This window comes from Lucilia sericata, unplaced genomic scaffold, assembly GCF_015586225.1.
Source record: "Lucilia sericata isolate MDLA Ls3-8-SP2 unplaced genomic scaffold, ASM1558622v1 Contig000560F_arrow, whole genome shotgun sequence".
NCBI classification, from domain to species: domain Eukaryota; kingdom Metazoa; phylum Arthropoda; class Insecta; order Diptera; family Calliphoridae; genus Lucilia; species Lucilia sericata.
In genome coordinates, this window is record NW_023994570.1 from 150,099 (window position 1) to 173,732 (window position 23,634).

The following is a 23,634-nucleotide window of genomic DNA, read 5'->3' on the forward strand; positions in this document are numbered from 1 at the left end:
AGAACTGAACTAGAACTGAACTAGAACTGAACTAGAACTGAACTAGAACTGAACTAGAACTGAACTAGAACTAAACTAGAACTGAACTAGAACTGAACTAGAACTGAACTAGAACTGAACTAGAACTGAACTAGAACTGAACTAGAACTGAACTAGAACTGAACTAGAACTGAACTAGAACTGAACTAGAACTGAACTAGAACTGAACTAGAACTGAACTAGAACTGAACTAGAACTGAACTAGAACTGAACTAGAACTGAACTAGAACTAGAACTGAACTAGAACTGAACTAGAACTGAACTAGAACTGAACTAGAACTGAACTAGAACTGAACTAGAACTGAACTAGAACTGAACTAGAAATGAACTAGAAACTGAACTAGAACTGAACTAGACTGAACTAGAACTGAACTGAACTAGAACTGAACTAGAACTGAACTAGAACTGAACTAGAACTGAACTAGAACTGAACTAGAACTGAACTAGAACTGAACTAGAATGAACTAGAACTGATAGAACGAACTAGAACTGAACTAGAACTGAACTAGAACTGAACTAGAACTGAACTAGAACTGAACTAGAACTGAACTAGAACTGAACTAGAAACTGAACTAGAACTGAACTAGAACTGAACTAGAACTAGACTGAACTAGAACTGAACTAGAACTGAACTAGAACTGAACTAGAACTGAACTAAGAACTGAACTAGAACTGAAACTAGAACTGACTAGAACTGAACCTAGAACTGAACTAGAACTGAACTAGAACTGAACTAGAACTGAACTAGAACTGAACTAGAACTGAACTAGAACTGAACTAGAACTGAACTAGAACTGAACTAGAACTGAACTAGAACTGAACTAGAACTGAACTAGAACTGAACTAGAACTGAACTAGAACTGAACTAGAACTGAACTAGAAACTGAACTAGAACTGAACTAGAACTGAACTAGAACTGAACTAGAACTGAACTAGACTGAACTAGAACTGAACTAGAACTGAACTAGAACTGAACTAGAACTGAACTAGAACTGAACTAAACTGAACTAGAAAACTAGAACTGAAGGAGAACTGAACTAGACTGAACTAGAACTGAACTAGAACTGAACTAGAACTGAACTAGAACTGAACTAGAACTGAACTAGAACTGACTAGAACTGAACTAGAACTGAACTAGAACTGAACTAGAACTGAACTAGAACTGAACTAGAACTGAACTAGAACCTGAACTAGAACTGAACTAGAACTGAACTAGAACTGAACTAGAACTGAACTAGAACTGAACTAGAACTGAACTAGAACTGAACTAGAACTGAACTAGAACTGAACTAGAAGCTGAACTAGAACTGAACTAGAACTGAACTAGAACTGAACTAGAACTGAACTAGAACTGAACTAGAACTGAACTGAACTGAACTAGAACTGAACTAGAACTGAACTAGAACTGAACTAGAACTGAACTAGAACTGACTAGAACTGAACTAGAACTGAACTAGAACTGAACTAGAACTGAACTAGAACTGAACTAGACTGAACTAGAACTGAACTAGACGGAACTAGAACTAACTAGAACTGACTAGAACTGAACTACTGAACTAGAACTGAACTAGAACCTGAACTAGAACCGAACTAGAACTAGAACTGAACTAGAACTAAACAAGAACTGAACTAGAACTAACTAGAACTGAACTAGAACTGAACTAGAACTGAAACTAGAACTGAACTAGAACTGAACTAGAACTGAACTAGAACTGAACTAGAACTGAACTAGAACTGAACTAGAACTGAAACTAGACTTGAACTAGATCTGAACTAGAACTGAACTAGAACTGAACTAGAACTGAACTAGAACTGAACTAGAACTGAACTAGAACTGAACTAGAACTGAACTAGAACTGAACTAGAACTGAACTAGAACTGAACTAGAACTGAACTAGAACTGACTAGAACTGAACTAGAACTGAACTAGAACTGAACTAGAACTGAACTAGAACTGAACTAGAATTGAACTAGAACTGAACTAGATCTCAATTAGAACTAAATTAGAATGTAATTTTAAAAATATTTTCTTTCAGTGTCTACAATTTCTTTATTTTCTGCTGCAACATGCGTTATTTTTTTTTTTTTTTTTTTTTTGTGTTCGTCTTCCTTCTTCCTTATTTATTTATGGTCCTGTACTAAACTCCTCCCGCTTCGTTTGGCTTCAACAGTGTGGTAAAACAACTCTTCCGCTTTTCCTTTTTACCACTCTTATCGGTTTAATTAGTTTTCGAAAAACTTTTATTTGCTCTTTTCGCATTTTCTTGCATTTTATCGTTCGTGGGGTTTCTTTCTCGTTTAAGCAAATATTCTAACAAATATTTCTTTATATAAAATAGAAAGAAAAATTACATGGGTATTTTTTTCTTTTATCTTAAATATTTGTTTTTCTTAAAAAAAAAAAACTTATACGGAACGTTTTGTATAATCAACTTAAATTTCCAAATGAAATGAACTGTATGAGGACAACAAATAGCTGAGGTCCTTCTGCTACTTTTTCGGAAGGTAAAATAAATAAAGAAAAAAAAACAGTGAAATGAACTTAACAGGACAGATTGCAGTGTTACACACATGAGGGCAAAGTTTAAATTTAAATGACATGTAAAAAGTCATCTGTGTATTTTTTGGGACAGAGACATGCTACGAATGCATATGTGCCGCCTGCACCTTTACAAGGACATAAAACATACTAAAATGAAGCAGAGAACGAATGTGACAATATTTGTTTTAAGTGTGGTTGGGCGTTTAGCAAAATTGGCCATAAAAACTGAAAGTTATATTTTTCAAGTTATTCCCATACGAATTTTCGAATCGAGCAAAACATATATCTTTGCCACACTTTGCAAATGTTATTTTAAATAATTTTTAATGTTATTTAAATAGACATTTGTTTTTTGGTAGAAAAATAACTTAATTATTACCAAGAGATACGAATGCCGGAGTAATTTAAATGTCAATTAAGTAAAAAGTGAACAAAATTCACAAACACTTTTATTGGCCACATTTTGCACTTGATGGTTTTGGGAAATTAAAGTAAAATGTTGAGGTCAAAATAAGACAATATTTTAGTTCATATATAACATCTAATATAAGCAATAGTTTTTACATAGATTATGAATATGGAATCAATTAATAAGTGCAGATGAACTAGAACTGAACAAGAACAAAACTGGAACTAGAATAGAACTAAAACAGAACTAGAACAGAACAGAACTAGAACAGAACTAGAACAGAACTAGAACAGCACTAGAATAGAACTAGAACAGAACTAGAACAGAACTAGAACTAGAACAGAACTAGAACAGAACTAGATCAGAACTAGAACAAAACTAGAACAGAACTAGAACAGAACTAGAACAAACTAGAACAGAACTAGAACAGAACTAGAACAGAACTAGAACAGAACTAGAACAGAACTAGAACAGAACTAGAACAGAACTAGAACAGAACTAGAACAGAACGAAACAGAACTAGAACAGAACTAGAACAGAACTAGAACAGAACAGAACAGAACAGAACAGAACTAGAACTAGAACTAGAACTAGAACTAGAACAGAACAGAACAGAACATAAACAAACTAGAACTAGAACAGAACTAGAACAGAACTAGAACAGAACTAGAACAGAACTAGAACAGAACTAGAACAGAACTAGAACAGAACTAGAACAGAACTAGAACAGAACTAGAACAGAACTAGAACAGAACTAAACAGAACTAAACAGAACTAGAACAGAACTAGAACAGAACTAGCACAGAACTAGCACAGAACTAGAACAGAACTAGAACAGAACTAGAACAGAACTAGAACAGAACTAGAACAGAACTAGAACAGAACTAGAACAGAACTAGAACAGAACTAGAACAGAACTAGAACAGAACTAGAACAGAACTAGAACAGAACTAGAACAGAACTAGAACAGAACTAGAACAGAACTAGAACAGAACTAGAACAGAACTAGAACAGAACTAGACAACAGAACAGAACTAGAACAGAACTAGAACAGAACTAGAACAGAACTAGAACAGAACTAGAACAGAACTAGAACAGAACTAGAACAGAACTAGAACAGAACTAGAACAGAACTAGAACAGAACTAGAACAGAACTAGAACAGAACTAGAACAGAACTAGAACAGAACTAGAACAGAACTAGAACAGAACTAGAACAGAACTAGAACAGAACTAGAACAGAACTAGAACAGAACTAGAACAGAACTAGAACAGAACTAGAACAGAACTAGAACAGAACTAGAACAGAACTAGAACAGAACTAGAACAGAACTAGAACAGAACTAGAACAGAACTAGAACAGAACTAGAACAGAACTAGAACAGAACTAGAACAGAACTAGAACAGAACTAGAACAGAACTAGAACAGAACTAGAACAGAACTAGAACAGAACAGAACTAGAACAGAACTAGAAGAACTAGAACAGAACTAGAACAGAACTAGAACAGAACTAGAACAGAACTAGAACAGAACTAGAACAGAACTAGAACGAACTAACAGAACTAGAACAGAACTAGAACTAGAACAGAACTAGAAGAGAACTAGAAGAGAACTAGAACAGAACTAGAACAGAACTAGAACAGAACTAGAACAGAACTAGAACAGAACTAGAACAGAACCAAGAACTTAACTAGAACAGAACTAGAACAGAACTAGAACAGAACTAGAACAGAACTAGAACAGAACTAGAACAGAACTAGAACAGAACTAGAACAGAACTAGAACAGAACTAGAACAGAACTAGAACAGAACTAGATCAGAAACTAGAACAAAACTAGAACAGAACTAGAACAGAACTAGAACAGAACTAGAACAGAACTAGACAGAACTAGAACAGAACTAGAACAGAACTAGAACAGAACAGAACAGACAGAACAGAAACAGAACTAGAACTAGGACTGAACTAGAACTGAACTAGAACTGAACTAGAACTGAACTAGAACTGAACTAGAACTGAACTAGAACTGAACTAGAACTGAACTAGAACTGAACTAGAACTGAACTCGAACTGAACTAGAACTGAACTAGAACTGAACTAGAACTGAACTAGAACTGAACTAGAACTGAACTAGAACTGAACTAGAATTGAACTAGAACAGAACTAGAACAGAACTGGAACAGAACTAGAACAGAACTAGAACAGAACTAGAACAGAACTAGAACAGAACTAGAACAGAACTAGAACAGAACTAGAACAGAACTAGAACAGAACTAGAACAGAACTAGAACAGAACTAGAACAGAACTAGAACAGAACTAGAACAGAACTAGAACAGAACTAGAACAGAACTAGAACAGAACTAGAACAGAACTAGAACAGAACTAGAACAGAACTAGAACAGAACTAGAACAGAACTAGAACAGAACTAGAACAGAACTAGAACAGAACTAGAACAGAACTAGAACAGAACTAGAAGAATAAACTAGAACTTAGCTAGAGCTGAACTAGTAATTTAACCACCTTCAACATTTTTCTAATTTATAAGCATTTTCTAAATTTTAAACATTATATGGTAAACAGTTTAATAACAAATTAGTCTACTAGATTTATTACTGTAGCAATATTTCCTTTTTTCTAAAAACTTTCCTTAATTACAAATTTTTTGTCCATTCATTAAAAGTTTAAATTGTCAACTCTTCTCTCCAATGTTTTATTCAATAAAACTTTTTCAATAATGTGCAACATGTTGCCATTGAAACCAAAATATAAAAAAAAAATTATACAAAATTTACGCACAATTTATGCATTAAGACTACACAACACCTTTTTTTCTATTGGCGCGACATTAACAACTTAAATAAAACACCTAAATAAAAATAACAAACCAAAAATCTGTCAATTTTTAACACCAAAAATTTTATGTTATTGTTGTTGCCGTTATTATCTGTCTGTCGGTGTGCTTTTGTCTTTAGTTATTTTTTGTTTTTAATATTATTTTCATCATCATTAGCTGTATTCACATAAAATGGCTTCATTAAAATAATTGACGATGAAAAACACCAGACACCATTAAAATCATTATAGTCACCCGGGCAACAACAACAACAACAGCAACTAACAGCAAAAGTATCAAACAACGGTAATAAAAATAACAAAAATCAGGGATGAAAAACTTTGGAAAGTGGACAATTGTTTTAGTACTTAAAAGCTAAATGGGAATGGACTCTAAAATAGACTATGGTCCAAGCTATAACCTAGACTATATTAAGGACTACAGAAAAGGTCACAGCTGTTGACAATAGTCTATACTACAGTCCAAACTATAGATTAGTACACACTCCAAACTCTAGATTATGAACTAGAATCATAATATGAACTAGACTAGACTAGACTATAGTCGTTACTATAGACTAGACCAGACTATAGTCTGGACTATAGACTAGACTACAGTCTGAACTATAGACTAGACTATAGACCAGACTACAGACTGGACTATAAACTGTACTATAGACTGTACTATAGACTAGACTATAGACTGTACTATAGTCTGGACTATAGTCTGGACTATAGACTAGACTATAGTCTGGATTATAGACTAGACTATAGTCTGGATTATAGATTAGACTATAGTCTGGATTATAGATTAGACTATAGTCTGGATTATAGATTAAACTATATTCTGAACTGTAGACTAGACTATGATCCAGACTATAGTCTAGTCTATAGTCCAGACTGTAGTCTAGTCTATAGTCCAGGCTATAGTCTGAACTATAGACAAGACTATAATCTAGACTATAGTCTGTACTATAGACTAGACTGTAGTCTGGACTATACACTAGACTATAGCCTGGACTATAGACTAGACTACAGTCTGGACTATAGCCTGGACTATAGACCAGACTATAGGCCGGACTATAGACTAGACTATAGGGCGGACTATAGACTAGACTATAGGCCGGACTATAGACTAGACTATAGTCTGGAGTATAGACTAGACTATAGTCTGAACTGTAGACTAGACTATGGTCTGAACTATAGAATAGACTATAGTCTGAACTATAGACAAGACTATAATCTAGACTATAGTCTGTACTATAGACTAGACTGTAGTCTGGACTATACACTAGACTATAGCCTGGACTATAGACTAGACTATAGCCTGGACTATAGACTAGACTTAAGTCTGAACTACAGACTAGACTATAGCCTGGACTATAGACTAGACTAAAGTCTGAACTACAGACTAGACTATAGTCTGGACTATAGACTAGACAATAGTCTTTGCTAAAGACTAGACTATAGTCCACACTATAGACTATGGTCCAAAGTACTTTTTAAACAACTAAGTACCTTTGTATTCCTTTAATATCCTTCCAGCAAACAAAACCAATTTTAACAACAACACTGAAAGGGGTCAAAAATTATTATAACGGGATTGTTAAAAATAAACATGAAAACAAAGATGTTCATTGTTCGTGTGTACGTCCAGTTTGACCAGTTTCATTACACATCCCCAAACTCCTTCAAAAAAAAAAAACACACACACAAACTTCCACTTTTCCATTCAGTTGCAAACAATAGCAGATAAAAAGACAAAAACAAAAATAAAAGCTACAACACCAACAACAAGGACACATTATAAGAGAATAATTACGGTAATTATTAAAAAGTTTCTCTCCAACAACAAGCAACAACAACTAATTTTATAGGAAAATACGTTTAAAACTCTGCAGCAGAAACATCAACAACAGCTTTACTAGTAGTCGAAGTTGTAAAAGTGGAAGTAATAGTGGCAGCAGCAGTCCATGCAAATACCTGTGTGTAAAATACCAAAAACAACAACAGCAAAAACATCAGCAGTAAAAAGGATCAACAGACAGGATGATGGTATTTTTAGAAAGTTTGTTTATGGCAAAAAAGAAAAATAATAATATTGTTACACTGGTCGATGGTCCTTTTTTCAATGCAAAAATTAAAACATCAAGAGGAAGTGTGTTTGTACATACATAGATGGCCGTAATGCAGGAGGCGAAGGAGGTTGTTGGGTAAATTGAAAAAATATAAAATTATTTTCCAATCACTGAAGTTATTAAACCGAAGAAGAACAAGGTTTAACCTTTTTATGACACTTTTACTAGATGTTTATTATTTTTTGCTGTTACTTCTTCAATTTTTTCTATATGGAATGACATTAAGAACAAGTAAAAGTTACGGATGGTGAAAGGCGGACACCAAAAAATATGGTGTTTAAGTTTGTATTATGTGGCACAATTTAATAAGGTTTTACTTAAGAGGAATTTTTAGAACATGAAATTTAATAATAACTTTATAAAACGTTAAAATTTCTTCTTCAATTTGAAAAAAGTAATTTAGGATCATTTGTCTTTATGGTTTCTAAACAACCATTGCGTCAGTGACTTCAATCCACGACAAGATCACTACTAATTGTAGTAAATATATTACGAACTGAACTAGAACTGAACTAGAACTAAACTAAAACTGAACTAGAACTGAACTAGAACTGAACTAGAACTGAACTAGAACTGAACTAGAACTGAACTAGAACTGAACTAGAACTGAACTAGAACTGAACTAGAACTGAACTAGAACTGAACTAGAACTGAACTAGAATTGAACTAGATCTGAACTAGAACTGAACTAGAACTGAACTAGAACTGAACTAGAACTGAACTAGAACTGAACTAGAACTGAACTAGAACTGAACTAGAACTGAACTAGAACTGAACTAGAACTGAACTAGAACTGAACTAGAACTGAACTAGAACTGAACTAGAACTGAACTAGAACTGAACTAGAACTGAACTAGAACTAAAACTGAACTAGAACTAAAACTGAACTAGAACTGAACTAGAGCTGAACTAGAGCTGAACTAGAACTGAACTAGAACTGAACTAAAACTGAACTAAAGCTGAAACTAGAACTGAACTAGAACTGAACTAGAACTGAACTAGAACTGAACTAGAACTGAACTAGAACTGAACTAGAACTGAACTAGAACTGAACTAGAACTGAACTAGAACTGAACTAGAACTGAACTAGAACTGAACTAGAACTGAACTAGAACTGAACTAGAACTGAACTAGAACTGAACTAGAACTGAACTAGAACTGAACTAGAACTGAACTAGAACTGAACTAGAACTGAACTAGAACTGAACTAGAACTGAACTAGAACTGAACTAGAACTGAACTAGAACTGAACTAGAACTGAACTAGAACTGAACTAGAACTGAACTAGAACTGAACTAGAACTAGAACTGAACTAGAATTGAACTAGAACTGAACTAGAACTGAACTAGAACTGAACTAGAACTGAACTAGAACTGAACTAGAACTGAACTAGAACTGAACTAGAACTGAACTAGAACTGAACTAGAACTGAACTAGAACTGAACTAGAACTGAACTAGAACTGAACTAGAATTGAACTAGATCTGAACTAGAACTGAACTAGAACTGAACTAGAACTGAACTAGAACTGAACTAGAACTGAACTAGAACTGAACTAGAACTGAACTAGAACTGAACTAGAACTGAACTAGAACTGAACTAGAACTGAACTAGAACTGAACTAGAACTGAACTAGAACTGAACTAGAACTGAACTAGAACTGAACTAGAACTGAACTAGAACTGAACTAGAACTAGAACTAGAACTGAACTAGAACTGAACTAGAACTGAACTAGAACTGAACTAGAACTGAACTAGAACTGAACTAGAACTGAACTAGAACTGAACTAGAACTGAACTAGAAATGAACTAGAAATGAACTAGAACTGAACTAGAACTGAACTAGAACTGAACTAGAACAGAACTAGAACTGAACTAGAACTGAACTAGAACTGAACTAGAACTGAACTAGAACTGAACTAGAACTGAACTAGAACTGAACTAGAACTGAACTAGAACTGAACTAGAACTAGAACTAGAACTGAACTAGAACTAGAACTAGAACTGAACTGAACTGAACTGAACTGAACTGAACTGAACTGAACTGAACTGAACTGAACTGAACTGAACTGAACTGAACTGAACTGAACTGAACTGAACTAGAACTGAACTAGAACTGAACTAGAACTGAACTGAACTAGAACTGAACTAGAACTGAACTAGAACTGAACTAGAACTGAACTAGAACTGAACTAGAACTGAACTAGAACTGAACTAGAACTGAACTAGAACTGAACTAGAACTGAACTAGAACTGAACTAGAACTGAACTGAACTAGAACTGAACTAGAACTGAACTAGAACTAGAACTGAACTAGAACTGAACTAGAACTGAACTAGAACTGAACTAGAAATGAACTAGAACTGAACTAGAACTAGAACTAGAACTGAACTAGAACTAGAACTAGAACTGAACTAGAACTAGAACTAGAACTGAACTGAACTGAACTGAACTAGAACTAGAACTGAACTAGAACTGAACTGAACTGAACTAGAACTGAACTAGAACTGAACTGAACTGAACTAGAACTGAACTAGAACTGAACTAGAACTGAACTAGAACTGAACTAGAACTGAACTAGAACTGAACTAGAACTGAACTAGAACTGAACTGAACTAGAACTGAACTATAACTGAACTAGAACTAGAACTGAACTAGAACTGAACTAGAACTGAACTAGAACTGAACTAGAACTGAACTAGATTTGAACTAGAACTGAACTAGAACTGAACTAGAACTGAACTAGAACTAAACTAGAACTAAATTAGAACTAAACTAGAACTAAACTAGAACTAAATTAGATAGGAAATAGATAAGAACTTTAACTAAACTTGAACTGATTGGCTATCAAGTACATAATAAACTAGTCGCAAACAGCGTCAGGGACAGTTCTTATAAATATCTTATTATCTAGTCTTACAACTTATTTTCCTACAACAGTAATCTCTCAAATTAATTTTAAATAAAACTTATTTCATTGTCACAACACCATCAGCTAACAGCCTCTTATCCAACTCCTTGAATATATGTACATAGAAATAGCATAAAAACAGCAGTCAAATTCCCAACAAACTAACAAAAAGTTTAAAACGTCAAAACGTTGACATATTTTTTGGTCTTTTTCCTATACAAAATTAAAACAAAAACACCACAATACACTTCCGTTTCCGCTCCAATGAGTTGATGACTAAGAGCAACTTTTAATTTTATTATTTTGTTGTTATCGTTGTATTACTTTTTTATTGTTGTTGTTGTCGTTGGATGGAAAAGTAGTGGCTGTATAGCTGGTATAAAATTAAATAGGTACTCTCTACCCCGCTGTGGTTTATTTTGGTGACAAAAACATTTCACGGATTTAACACCTCTCGTTATATGATTTTGATTTTATGAAGAGAAAATAAAATTTATAATTTGTTTTAAAATGTTTTTTAGTATATATTTTTACCACAGTTTAGAAGTGACAAAGTGTGAGGAAAAAAATACTTATTTACATTTTTATATGGAGAACAAATTAAAGAGTTTAGATTTACAATCCAAGTCAACGTAATTAATCCTTATTGCAAAATGAATGGGGAAAAGTGTCTGTAAAGTTATATCAAGTCTTTTTATTCGATACTAGTAATCGTATCCAGTTTTCAAAATATATAACGTTTTGTTAAAGTCGTAAAATCCCATCCGTTATGTTTCCGTTTTATGGGAGAGCTTTACAGCGTCTTCTCCTACTAGTTACTGAAGTATTTGCTTTATGTTATTTATGTTTAAATATTTTCCTACAATATTTTTTGTTGAGAACAATAAGAGATTGACTGTTTAATTGAAGAATTTGTTATTATGTTTTTTACACTTACACACACTCACTCTTACACTTTTTGCTTTTTAAAATTATATTACAATTATTGTTGTTTTATTGCTAAATTCAGAATAAACTATGTTTTCACAGAAAATTCCAACTTAAGTAAACAGCTAAATGATATATTTTACATAATGTATGTATGATCAAATTAAAGCCGTAAAAATTTATAATACAAAATTGAGAATTGTGGATCAAAGAAAAAAAAAAACAAAGAAAAAAAGACACTAAAATAAAAAAATTATCATGGTCCAATTAAAGGAAATAGAAGAAAGTTTTTAAAGCGCAAATAAACCGAGTAAAATGAGTGTTTAAATAAGTTCTTTTTAAGTAAAAACAAAAACCCAATTATTTTATAAACAAATTACTACAATTACCTGTGTTTTTGGTTGACATTTGTTAACGCTCTATCTTTGTAAATTAATTAAGGCAGCACATACAATTAGTATCTCATTGAGATACTGATATAACAATGGCTCCTGTATGGCCAACGGCTGTAAAATCTTAAACTCATGCAGACAATTGATCATGTGACGTATTTGCAAACGACATACGTTATCACGTACACGCATTGTGGGTATGGTAAAGTTTTTCACACGCCTCGATGTCAATTCACTATTGACCACGGATAAACTTTGATGGGAGGCCAGCTCACCGGCCACACGTGATGTGGTGTATTTACTTAAGCGACCCTCTTCTGTATCATCACTCTGTACGAGATCATCGGCCGATTCATCGGCTGAATCTGTTGTTGAGTCGGTTTCACCATTATTGATGTTGGTGTGAAAATCAGTTTGTTGGCTTTTTTTCGTTGATTTAGGTTTACGTTTGCGACGAATAGCTTTACCGGGATCAGCTACTAGTGACAAATATTTGGGTATGACATCTTTAAAATTTGCCACTTTAAAAATGGTTAAATCGTCGTGGTGACCAACGAAAGCTTCAGATATATAGGAAATTATGCCTGTGGAAAAGGGTGAAAAAAAATTGTAAAATAGAAATATAATAGAACGGAACTAGAAAGGAACTAACACTGTACTAGAACTAAACCAGAACTGAACCAGAACTGAACTGAACTAGAACTAAACCAGAACTGAACTAGAACCAGAACTGAACTAGACTGAACTAGAACTAACTGAACTAGAACTGAACTAGAACTGAACTAGAACTGAACTAGAACTGAACTAGAACTGAACTAGAACTGAACTAGAACTGAACTAGAACTGAACTAGAACGCAACTAGAACTGAACTAGAACTGAACTAGAACTGAACTAGAACTGAACTAGAACTGAACTAGAACTGAACTAGAACTGAACTAGAACTGAACTAGAACTGAACTAGAACTGAACTAGAACTGAACTAGAACTGAACTAGAACTGAACTAGAACTGAACTAGAACTGAACTAGAACTGAACTAAAACTGAACTAGAACTGAACTAGAACTGAACTATAATTTACATATAACTGTACTAGATAGAACTTAGCTAATAATATACAAAATCTTAATACTCTACTCTTACTTACCATTTGTATTAATGCTCAAGATAAACTTATAATTTGTACAATCTATCTGCAGTGGACTAGTTGGCATATCTGTTTCCACACACTCAATCAACGACTGGACATGAGAAAGATTTTGCCTAAAGGCAAAAGGTAAATTTTTATGTCGATCATAGTATTTCTTACTATCAGGCCAACGTATCAGAAAACGCAAATAACGAGCTAATTTAACCACTGTCTTGGCAAATATTTGCTGAACTTCACCTTCAGTCAATTCAAAATATTCCGCCAGCAAAGAGAAATCTTCATTCTGTTTTAATTTCTTTAGAGTTAAATAACAATCTATCAGGGTAATATTGGCCCGGGTACAAATGACATTTTTAAGCAGTGGTAAACGGGTGTTATGTAGACCCAAATGTATATGGGGATTCTTTTCGATAAGCTCGAGGGTTACCGTACGTATGGTGCGTTTAGGTACTTCACGTTTAATGAAAATAGTGGGACGTGGTCTTACTTGCATAGTGGAGGCGGTTGTATTAAGAGAATTGGACAATAGGGAGGAAGTGCCATTAGCGGTGTGTAGGATTTGATTATTATTTGGTGCTGAAGTAGCTTTTATAATGGTATTGGGTGGTAGAGAGCTAATGGCTGCTCCTAGTTGCTGTTGTTGTTGTTTCTTAGCATTGGCGGCATTTGCACTGCCTATAGTCTGTTGCCATTGAAAACTGGTCAATGGAGTGCCGGTGGAGGCTATAGTTTGTAAAGAATATTTTGTAGATTTAAAGGCGGGTTCTGTTAAAGAGAGAAAATATTATAAAATGTTAATCACTTTTAGTAATTTCTATAAAATCAGTCTAGCACTCACCTCCCGTGGCCACACCAACACGTTTCATAGTGGCTGGCTTTATAATAGCAGGTATTTTATTGATAACCAAGCCAGTAGAACCTTCAATTTTTATTATGGGTTTCTGTAAAATTATCATTTAAATTAATTAAAAAGAACTGTACGTAAACAATTTTTTTTTTTCATTAGTAGCTTTTTATCAAAAGACAAATTTCCCACCAAAAAATATTTTCATTTTCGTTTTACACACCTGTTTTTGTTAGTTTGTGTTTTCACAAGATTTCAACATATTCCTTTGAATAAGGTTCAAGAAATTTCCTTATTTTTTATTAATTTAAACAAATTTCTTAATTTATTAATTCCAAAAATGAAAGAAAAAAAATAAAATTGTCCAGCCAGCCTGCAACGCGTGATAAAAAATTATACTGTTTGTGTATCTTTTATAGTTGTCTCTTTTGCACTTATGCGTTGTTTACGGGATAAACAAAACTATAACAAGTGTGTTGAGTATATTAATGAAAATTTCACCATAAGTGGAAAAATGTAAATACTAACAGTGTTGTATTTTAGGCAGGTAGATACAGAGTTATTTTTTGGAATACATTTTTTTAAATAAAGATATAATCTAGTCTATAGTCTAGTCCATAGAGTAGTGTAGAGTATAGTCTGGTATTTAGTCTAGTCTGGTGTATAGAATAGTATATGGTCTAGTCTGGTCTATTGTCAAGACTATCTATAGTCTAGCCTATAGAAAAAAATTCAATCTAAAGTCTGAACATGAGGATTTTTTGCTACACTTGTCGTCAGTAGTTTCAATTGTAATCAAAGGTTTACACCTACGATATCTTTGACAACCCACATAAACTCACCATAGTAAAATAAATGTGGTGAATAAAACTATTTTTAGACAAAAACAAAGAAAACAACAAGAAAGTAGACTAACCCTCCTCAGAAAAAAACAGCTAAAGGAAAAAATTAAAATTACCTTTGCATTATCCTCCGTTGACTCTTGTTTAATTTGTGTTCCTGAAGATGCTGACGGCAATTTATTTTTTATTAATATCGCAGGAGTTGCTGCTGTAGTTTCGCCAGAAGCGGTTTTACGATATTTAACCACCGTCAAAGCCATTTTTATTAGAAGTTTGTTTTGGTTTTAAATTATTGCAAAAATACCTTAGAAAAGAAAATAGGGGTGACCTGCCCCAGTTATTTGCGCCAATTATTTTTCTATTCTGTTTATTTCATTGAAAACACAATCCGGACAGCTTATTTAACATTTTTTGTTTTGTATAAACACTTTTTAACATGTAAGTTTGTTATTATTTGCTTTAATTTATTTATTTGTAGTATTTTTAATTCTTTTCTATTAACTGGAAAAACTCTTGCTAGTTTTTCTTTGCGATGAAAATTGCACTTTGTTTTTGTTATTGTAAATGGCGAATGCAATCTTGTTAAATAAGTGTGGTGAAAAGTTTAAGGGAAGGTGAATTTATAAAATCGCTGTGTTCGATGTAATATGGCAGCACTGCAGTCAAGTATATGATTGCCATCGATAGAATTTTGAAAAATTGTAGGACTAACTAACTAACTACTAACTAACTACTAACTAACTAACTAACTAACTAACTAACTAACTAACTACTAACTAACTAACTAACTAACTAACTACTAACTAACTAACTAACTAACTAACTACTAACTACTAACTAACTAACTAACTAACTAACTAACTAACTAACTAACTAACTAACTAACTAACTAACTAACTAACTAACTAACTAACTAACTAACTAACTAACTAACTACTAACTAACTAACTAACTAACTAACTACTAACTAACTAACTAACTAACTAACTAACTAACTAACTAACTAACTAACTAACTAACTAACTAACTAACTAACTAACTAACTAACTAACTAACTAACTAACTAACTAACTAACTAACTAACTAACTAACTAACTAACTAACTAACTAACTAACTAACTAACTAACTAACTAACTACTAACTAACTAACTAACTAACTAACTAACTAACTAACTACTAACTAACTAACTAACTACTAACTAACTAACTAACTAACTAACTAACTAACTAACTAACTAACTAACTAACTAACTAACTAACTAACTAACTAACTAACTAACTAACTAACTAACTAACTACTAACTAACTAACTAACTAACTAACTAACTAACTAACTAACTAACTAACTAACTAACTAACTAACTAACTAACTAACTAACTAACTAACTAACTAACTAACTAACTAACTAACTAACTAACTAACTAACTAACTAACTAACTAACTAACTAACTAACTAACTAACTAACTAACTAACTAACTACTAACTAACTAACTAACTAACTAACTAACTAACTAACTAACTAACTAACTAACTAACTAACTAACTAACTAACTAACTAACTAACTAACTAACTAACTAACTAACTAACTACTAACTAACTAACTACTAACTAACTAACTAACTAACTAACTAACTAACTAACTAACTAACTAACTAACTAACTAACTAACTAACTAACTAACTAACTAACTAACTAACTAACTAACTAACTAACTAACTAACTAACTAACTAACTAACTAACTAACTAACTAACTAACTAACTAACTAACTAACTAACTAACTAACTAACTAACTAACTAACTAACTACTAACTAACTAACTAACTAACTAACTAACTAACTAACTAACTACTAACTAACTACTAACTAACTAACTAACTAACTAACTAACTAACTAACTAACTAACTAACTAACTAACTACTAACTAACTAACTAACTAACTAACTAACTAACTAACTAACTACTAACTAACTAACTAACTAACTAACTACTAACTAACTAACTAACTAACTAACTAACTAACTAACTAACTAACTAACTAACTAACTAACTAACTAACTAACTAACTAACTAACTAACTAACTAACTAACTAACTAACTCCTAACTAACTAACTAACTAACTAACTACTAACTAACTACTAACTAACTAACTACTACTAACTAACTAACTAACTAACTAACTAACTAACTAACTAACTAACTAACTACTAACTAACTACTAACTACTACTAACTAACTACTAACTAACTAACTAACTAACTAACTAACTAACTAACTAACTAACTAACTAACTTACTTACTTACTAACTAACTAACTAACTAACTAACTAACTTACTTCCTAACTAACTAACTAACTAACTACTAACTAACTACTAACTAACTAACTAACTAACTAACTACTAACTAACTAACTAACTAACTACTAACTAACTAACTAACTAACTAACTAACTAACTAACTAACTAACTAACTAACTAACTACTAACTAACTACTAACTAACTAACTAACTAACTAACTACTAACTAACTAACTAACTAAACTAACTAACTACTAACTAACTAACTAACTAACTAACTAACTAACTAACTAACTACTAACTAACTAACTAACTATCTAACTAACTAACTAACTAACTAACTTTTTGGTATGAATCAGAACCATTATTTTTTAGATATTTTCAAATCTCGCCCTTATGTGTAAGTAATAGAGTAAATATAAATATTTGCTGTACATTAAACAAATACAATAATAAATAATTAGACTTTTATCGTTTTCATTTTTTGCGCTTCAAGCACTTTGACCCAAATTATCCACAATTTGCCAGAAGATAGCGAGTAATTCGGTTTGCTTTCATTAACAATTTAATCCATATAAATTAAAATACAGTGTCGGTTTATTTACAAAAAATTTCGATATACAAATGAGAAATTATTAAAAATGTGCAAAATATGATAAAAATGATTAGTTTCCCTTTCATGTACAGAATAATGAGCTTGTGGTCCAAATAATGTTTTTACACTAGACAACAGAATTTGAATAAAACATAACGAGTGAGAAATATGTATGTAAGTACGACTATAATAAACAGCACTACAGACTAGCCTATTGACTGAACTATTGCTGGAAAGACTGGTCTATATTATAGTACCTCGTCCTATAGTCTATTACAAACTAAGCGACTCTGTTAGTATATTACTTTGTTAGTAAGTTCCTAAATCGGTTAGTTAGTTAATTAGTGAGCTAGATCCGTCACAATTTTATATCTTTCACTTATTTTCGTACATACGTTAGCCACTTACAATTGTCTCGTGTATATTTGTTTAATAAAATAAATAGTTGATCAAAAAAACAATTTTATTGATGTATTATTATATTAAGTGTTAATTATTTATTGTATACACATTTAATTGTATAAGTATGTACTCGTAGTTACTTATTGATTTAGCTTTTTGCATTGTACTTAAGTTTTTTCCTTTTTGCTTCTTAAATATCAAATAAGTAATAAGGCGCTACAGCAAAAAAATGGTAGATACACTATCGACTACACTAAAGACTACACTATAGACAACACTACAGACTAGAATATAGACTAGACAAATTATACTAGACTAAACTATAGACTAGACTGTAGACTAGACTATAGACTAGACTATAGACTAGACAAAAGAATAGACTATAGACTAGACCAAAGACTAGACAAAAGACTAGACTATAGACTAGACTATAGACTAGACTATAGACTAGACTATAGACTAGACTATAGACTAGACTATAGACTAGACTATAGACTAGACTATAGACTATAGACTAGACTATAGACTAGACTATAGACTAGACTATAGACTAGACTATACTATAGACTAGACTTTAGACTAGACTTTAGACTAGACTATAGACTAGACTATAGACTAGACTATAGACTAGACTATAGACTAGACTATAGACTAGACTATAGACTAGACTATAGACTAGACTATAGACTAGACTATAGACTAGACTATAGACTAGACTATAGACTAGACTATAGACTAGACTATAGACTAGACTATAGACTAGACTATAGACTAGACTATAGACTAGACTATAGACTAGACTATAGACTAGACTATAGACTAGACTATAGACTAGACTATAGACTAGACTATAGACTAGACTATAGACTAGACTATAGACTAGACTATAGACTAGACTATAGACTAGACTATAGACTAGACTATAGACTAGACTATAGACTAGACTATAGACTAGACTATAGACTAGACTATAGACTAGACTATAGACTAGACTATAGACTAGACTAGACTAGACTAGACTATAGACTAGACTATAGACTAGACTATAGACTAGACTATAGACTATAGACTATAGACTAGACTATAGACTAGACTATAGGACTAGACTATAGACTAGACTATAGACTAGACTATAGACTAGACTATAGACTAGACTATAGACTAGACTATAGACTAGACTATAGACTAGACTATAGACTAGACTATAGACTAGACTATAGACTAGACTATAGACTAGACTATAGACTAGACTATAGACTAGACTATAGACTAGACTATAGACTAGACTATAGACTAGACTATAGACTAGACTATAGACTAGACTATAGACTAGACTATAGACTAGACTATACTATAGACTAGACTACAGACTAGACTATAGACTAGACTATAGACTAGACTATAAACTAGACTATAGACTAGACTATAGACTAGACTATAGACTAGACTATAGACTAGAGTATTGACTAGACTATAGACTAGACTATAGACTAGACTATAGACTAGACTATAGACTAGACTATAGACTATACTATAGACTAGAGTATAGACTAGACTATACTATAGACTAGAGTATAGACTAGACTACTATAGACTAGAGTATAGTCTAGACTATACTATAGACTAGAGTATAGACTAGACTATACTATAGACTAGACTATAGACTAGACTATAGACTAGACTATAGACTAGACTAGACTATAGACTAGACTATAGACTAGACTATAGACTAGACTATAGACTAGACTATAGACTAGACTATAGACTAGACTATAGACTAGACTATAGACTAGACTATAGACTAGACTATGACTAGACTATAGACTAGACTATAGACTAGACTATAGACTAGACTATAGACTAGACTATAGACTAGACTATAGACTAGACTATAGACTAGACTATAGACTAGACTATAGACTAGACTATAGACTAGACTATAGACTAGACTATAGACTAGACTATAGACTAGACTATAGACTAGACTATAGACTAGACTATAGACTAGACTATAGACTAGACTATAGACTAGACTATAGACTAGACTATAGACTAGACTATAGACTAGACTATAGACTAGACTATAGACTAGACTATAGACTAGACTATAGACTAGACTATAGACTAGACTATAGACTAGACTATAGACTAGACTATAGACTAGACTATAGACTAGACTATAGACTAGACTATAGACTAGACTATAGACTAGACTATAGACTAGACTATAGACTAGACTATAGACTAGACTATAGACTAGACTATAGACTAGACTATAGACTAGACTATAGACTAGACTATAGACTAGACTATAGACTAGACTATAGACTAGACTATAGACTAGACTATTGACTAGACTAGAATAGACTATAGACTAGACTATAGATTAGACTATAGACTAGACTATAGACTAGACTGTAGACTAGACTATAGACTAGACTATAGACTAGACTATAGACTAGACTATAGACTAGACTATAGACTAGACTATAGACTAGACTATAAACTAGACTATGGACTAGAAAAATTATTTAAGGAAAATTTTGTAGAGTACCTCATAATCGACCTTTGCCTCTTATGGACTCTAATGTCTGAATTTGATGTTTGTTTGTGTGTTTTATATTTTATTGACTTTTTTTGTTTAAATGGTATTTTTAAAACATATTTTTTCATACCACTTGTTGGACTGTATGTTTGTTAACAGTTTGACTCGAGTTTTACTACTTATTGTCAGTGTGTTTATTGTTGTTGTTATTGTTGGTAATAGTGCCCGGTTTAATTGTCCGTCCGCCCATTTATTTGTATGACTGTCTTTCTGTCTAACTGTCTATAATTGTTTGTTTATTCCCTCTCCAATGACGGATAAAAACCAAATTAAAAACTCTGTATATTTTTGCAAGTATTTTTTTTTTTTTTCAAACATTGTAATGCTCTACGTACAGTTTTAGTAAAAGTATGCCTACTTTAACCAATAAAAATTGTAGTGTACTTTTTACTTTTAAAATTGTTTAACTTTTGTTTAACACTGTATACTTTTATTTAATAACAAAACAACTTTTGAAATAATTTTCTTAAGAGCACAAGTAGAGTACAATTTCAACGCTATTTGCAAGCGGACGTAGTAAAAACGAAATAGCGGTTAAAATATAGATAATTTTATTCCCCCAAAATATATATTAACGCAAATTAGGTGATTTATTAAAAGAAATTATTAAAAAAAAAAAAAAAAATTGTTAAAAGAAAGAAAAATAAAAATAAACAAATTAAGTTAATAAAAAAGTGTTTAAAAATATCAAAATAAATATTTAATAAAAAATATATTTTGTGCTGAATACAATAAATAAAAAATGTTTTAACAACATTAAAAAAATACAATTTTTTAAACAAATTTCCTTAACGTTTTAATTTTTTGTGCAGTTAATTTAAGTACGTAAACAAAAATTTAAATAATTAAATGTAAACAAAAATTTTAAAATAAATTCAAAATAATTATATTTCATAAAATCGAATATAAAAATTTTAATGAAAAAGTTGTGACAGATGATACTAAAGAATAGTCTATAGTCCAGACTATACAATAGTCTATAAACCAGACTGTAGAATAGTCTATAGTCCAGACTATAGAATAGTCTATAGTCCAGACTATAGAATAGTATATAGTCCAGACTATAGAATAGTCTATAGTCCAGACTATAGAATAGTATATAGTCCAGACTATAGAATAGTCTATAGTCCAAACTATAGAGTAGGCTATAGTCCAGACTATAGAATAGTCTATAGTCCAGACTATAGAATAGTCTATAGTCCAGACTATAGAATAGTCTATAGTCCAGACTATAGAATAGTCTATAGACCAGACTATAGAATAGTCTATAGTCCAGACTATAGAATAGTCTATAGTCCAGACTATTGAATAGTCTATAGTACAGACCATAGAATAGTCTATAGTACAGACTATAGAATAGTCTATAGTCCAGACTATAGAATAAGTTATAGTCCAGACTATAGAATAGTCTATAGTCCAGACTATAGAATAGTCTATAGTCCAGACTATAGAATAGTCTATAGTCCAGACTATAGAATAGTCTATAGTCCAGACTATAGAATAGTCTATAGTCCAGACTATAGAATAGTCTATAGTCCAGACTATAGAATAGTCTATAGTCCAGACTATAGAATAGTCTATAGTCCAGACTATAGAATAGTCCATAGTCCAGACTATAGAATAGTCTATAGTCCAGACTATAGAATAGTCTATAGTCCAGACTATAGAATAGTCTATAGTCCAGACTATAGAATAGTCTATAGTCCAGACTATAGAATAGTCTATAGTCCAGACTATAGAATAGTCTATAGTCCAGACTATAGAATAGTCTATAGTCCAGACTATAGAATAGTCTATAGTCCAGACTATAGAATAGTCTATAGTCCAGACTATAGAATAGTCTATAGTCCAGACTATAGAATAGTCTATAGTCCAGACTATAGAATAGTCTATAGTCCAGACTATAGAATAGTCTATAGTCCAGACTATAGAATAGTCTATAGTCCAGACTATAGAATAGTCTATAGTCCAGACTATAGAATAGTCTATAGTCCAGACTATAGAATAGTCTATAGTCCAGACTATAGAATAGTCTATAGTCCAGACTATAGAATAGTCTATAGTCCAGACTATAGAATAGTCTATAGTCCAGACTATAGAATAGTCTATAGTCCAGACTATAGAATAGTCTATAGTCCAGACTATAGAATAGTCTATAGTCCAGACTATAGAATAGTCTATAGTCCAGACTATAGAATAGTCTATAGTCCAGACTATAGAATAGTCTATAGTCTAGACTATAGAATAGTCTATAGTCCAGACTATAGAATAGTCTATAGTCCAGACTATAGAATAGTCTATAGTCCAGACTATAGAATAGTCTATAGTCCAGACTATAGAATAGTCTATAGTCCAGACTATAGAATAGTCTATAGTCCAGACTATAGAATAGTCTATAGTCCAGACTATAGAATATTCTATAGTCCAGACTATAGAATAGTCTATAATCCAGACTACAGAATAGTCTATAGTCCAGACTATAGAATAGTCCATACTCCAGACTATAGAATAGTCTATACTCCAGACTATAGAATAGTCTATACTCCAGACTATAGAATAGTCTATACTCCAGACTATAGAATAGTCTATACTCCAGACTATAGAATAGTCTATACTCCAGACTATAGAATAGTCTATAGTCCAGACTATAGAATATTCTATTGTCCAGGCTATTGAATAGTCTCTAGTCCAGACTATAGAATAATC

General features: G+C 32.1%; 2 protein-coding genes across 3 annotated transcripts in view; one reads left to right on the top strand and one right to left on the bottom strand.

The window, feature by feature from the left end:
• The first annotated feature begins 7,911 nt into the window (after window positions 1-7,911).
• LOC119606208 (bcl-2-related ovarian killer protein) overlaps window positions 7,912-23,634 on the top strand; it is a 43,154-nt gene continuing 27,431 nt past the window's right edge. The window contains 1 exon segment of the mRNA XM_037959630.1: window positions 7,912-8,035. Within this exon segment, the coding sequence (XP_037815558.1) occupies window positions 8,001-8,035 (35 nt within the window). The 5' untranslated portion in view covers window positions 7,912-8,000.
• On the bottom strand, window positions 11,842-15,591 carry LOC119606206. Of its 2 annotated transcripts, none has more exons than XM_037959626.1 (4): window positions 15,140-15,591; window positions 14,176-14,278; window positions 13,335-14,102; window positions 11,842-12,773 (listed from the first exon to the last, which is right to left on the bottom strand). In XM_037959626.1, exons 1-4 carry the CDS (start codon window positions 15,281-15,283, stop codon window positions 12,217-12,219), a joined length of 1,572 nt encoding a protein of 523 aa, XP_037815554.1. In that variant the 5' UTR covers window positions 15,284-15,591; the 3' UTR covers window positions 11,842-12,216. The 2 variants fall into 2 exon arrangements, with proteins under 2 accessions (XP_037815554.1, XP_037815555.1); XM_037959627.1 differs by lacking the exon at window positions 15,140-15,591 and adding an exon at window positions 14,405-14,618.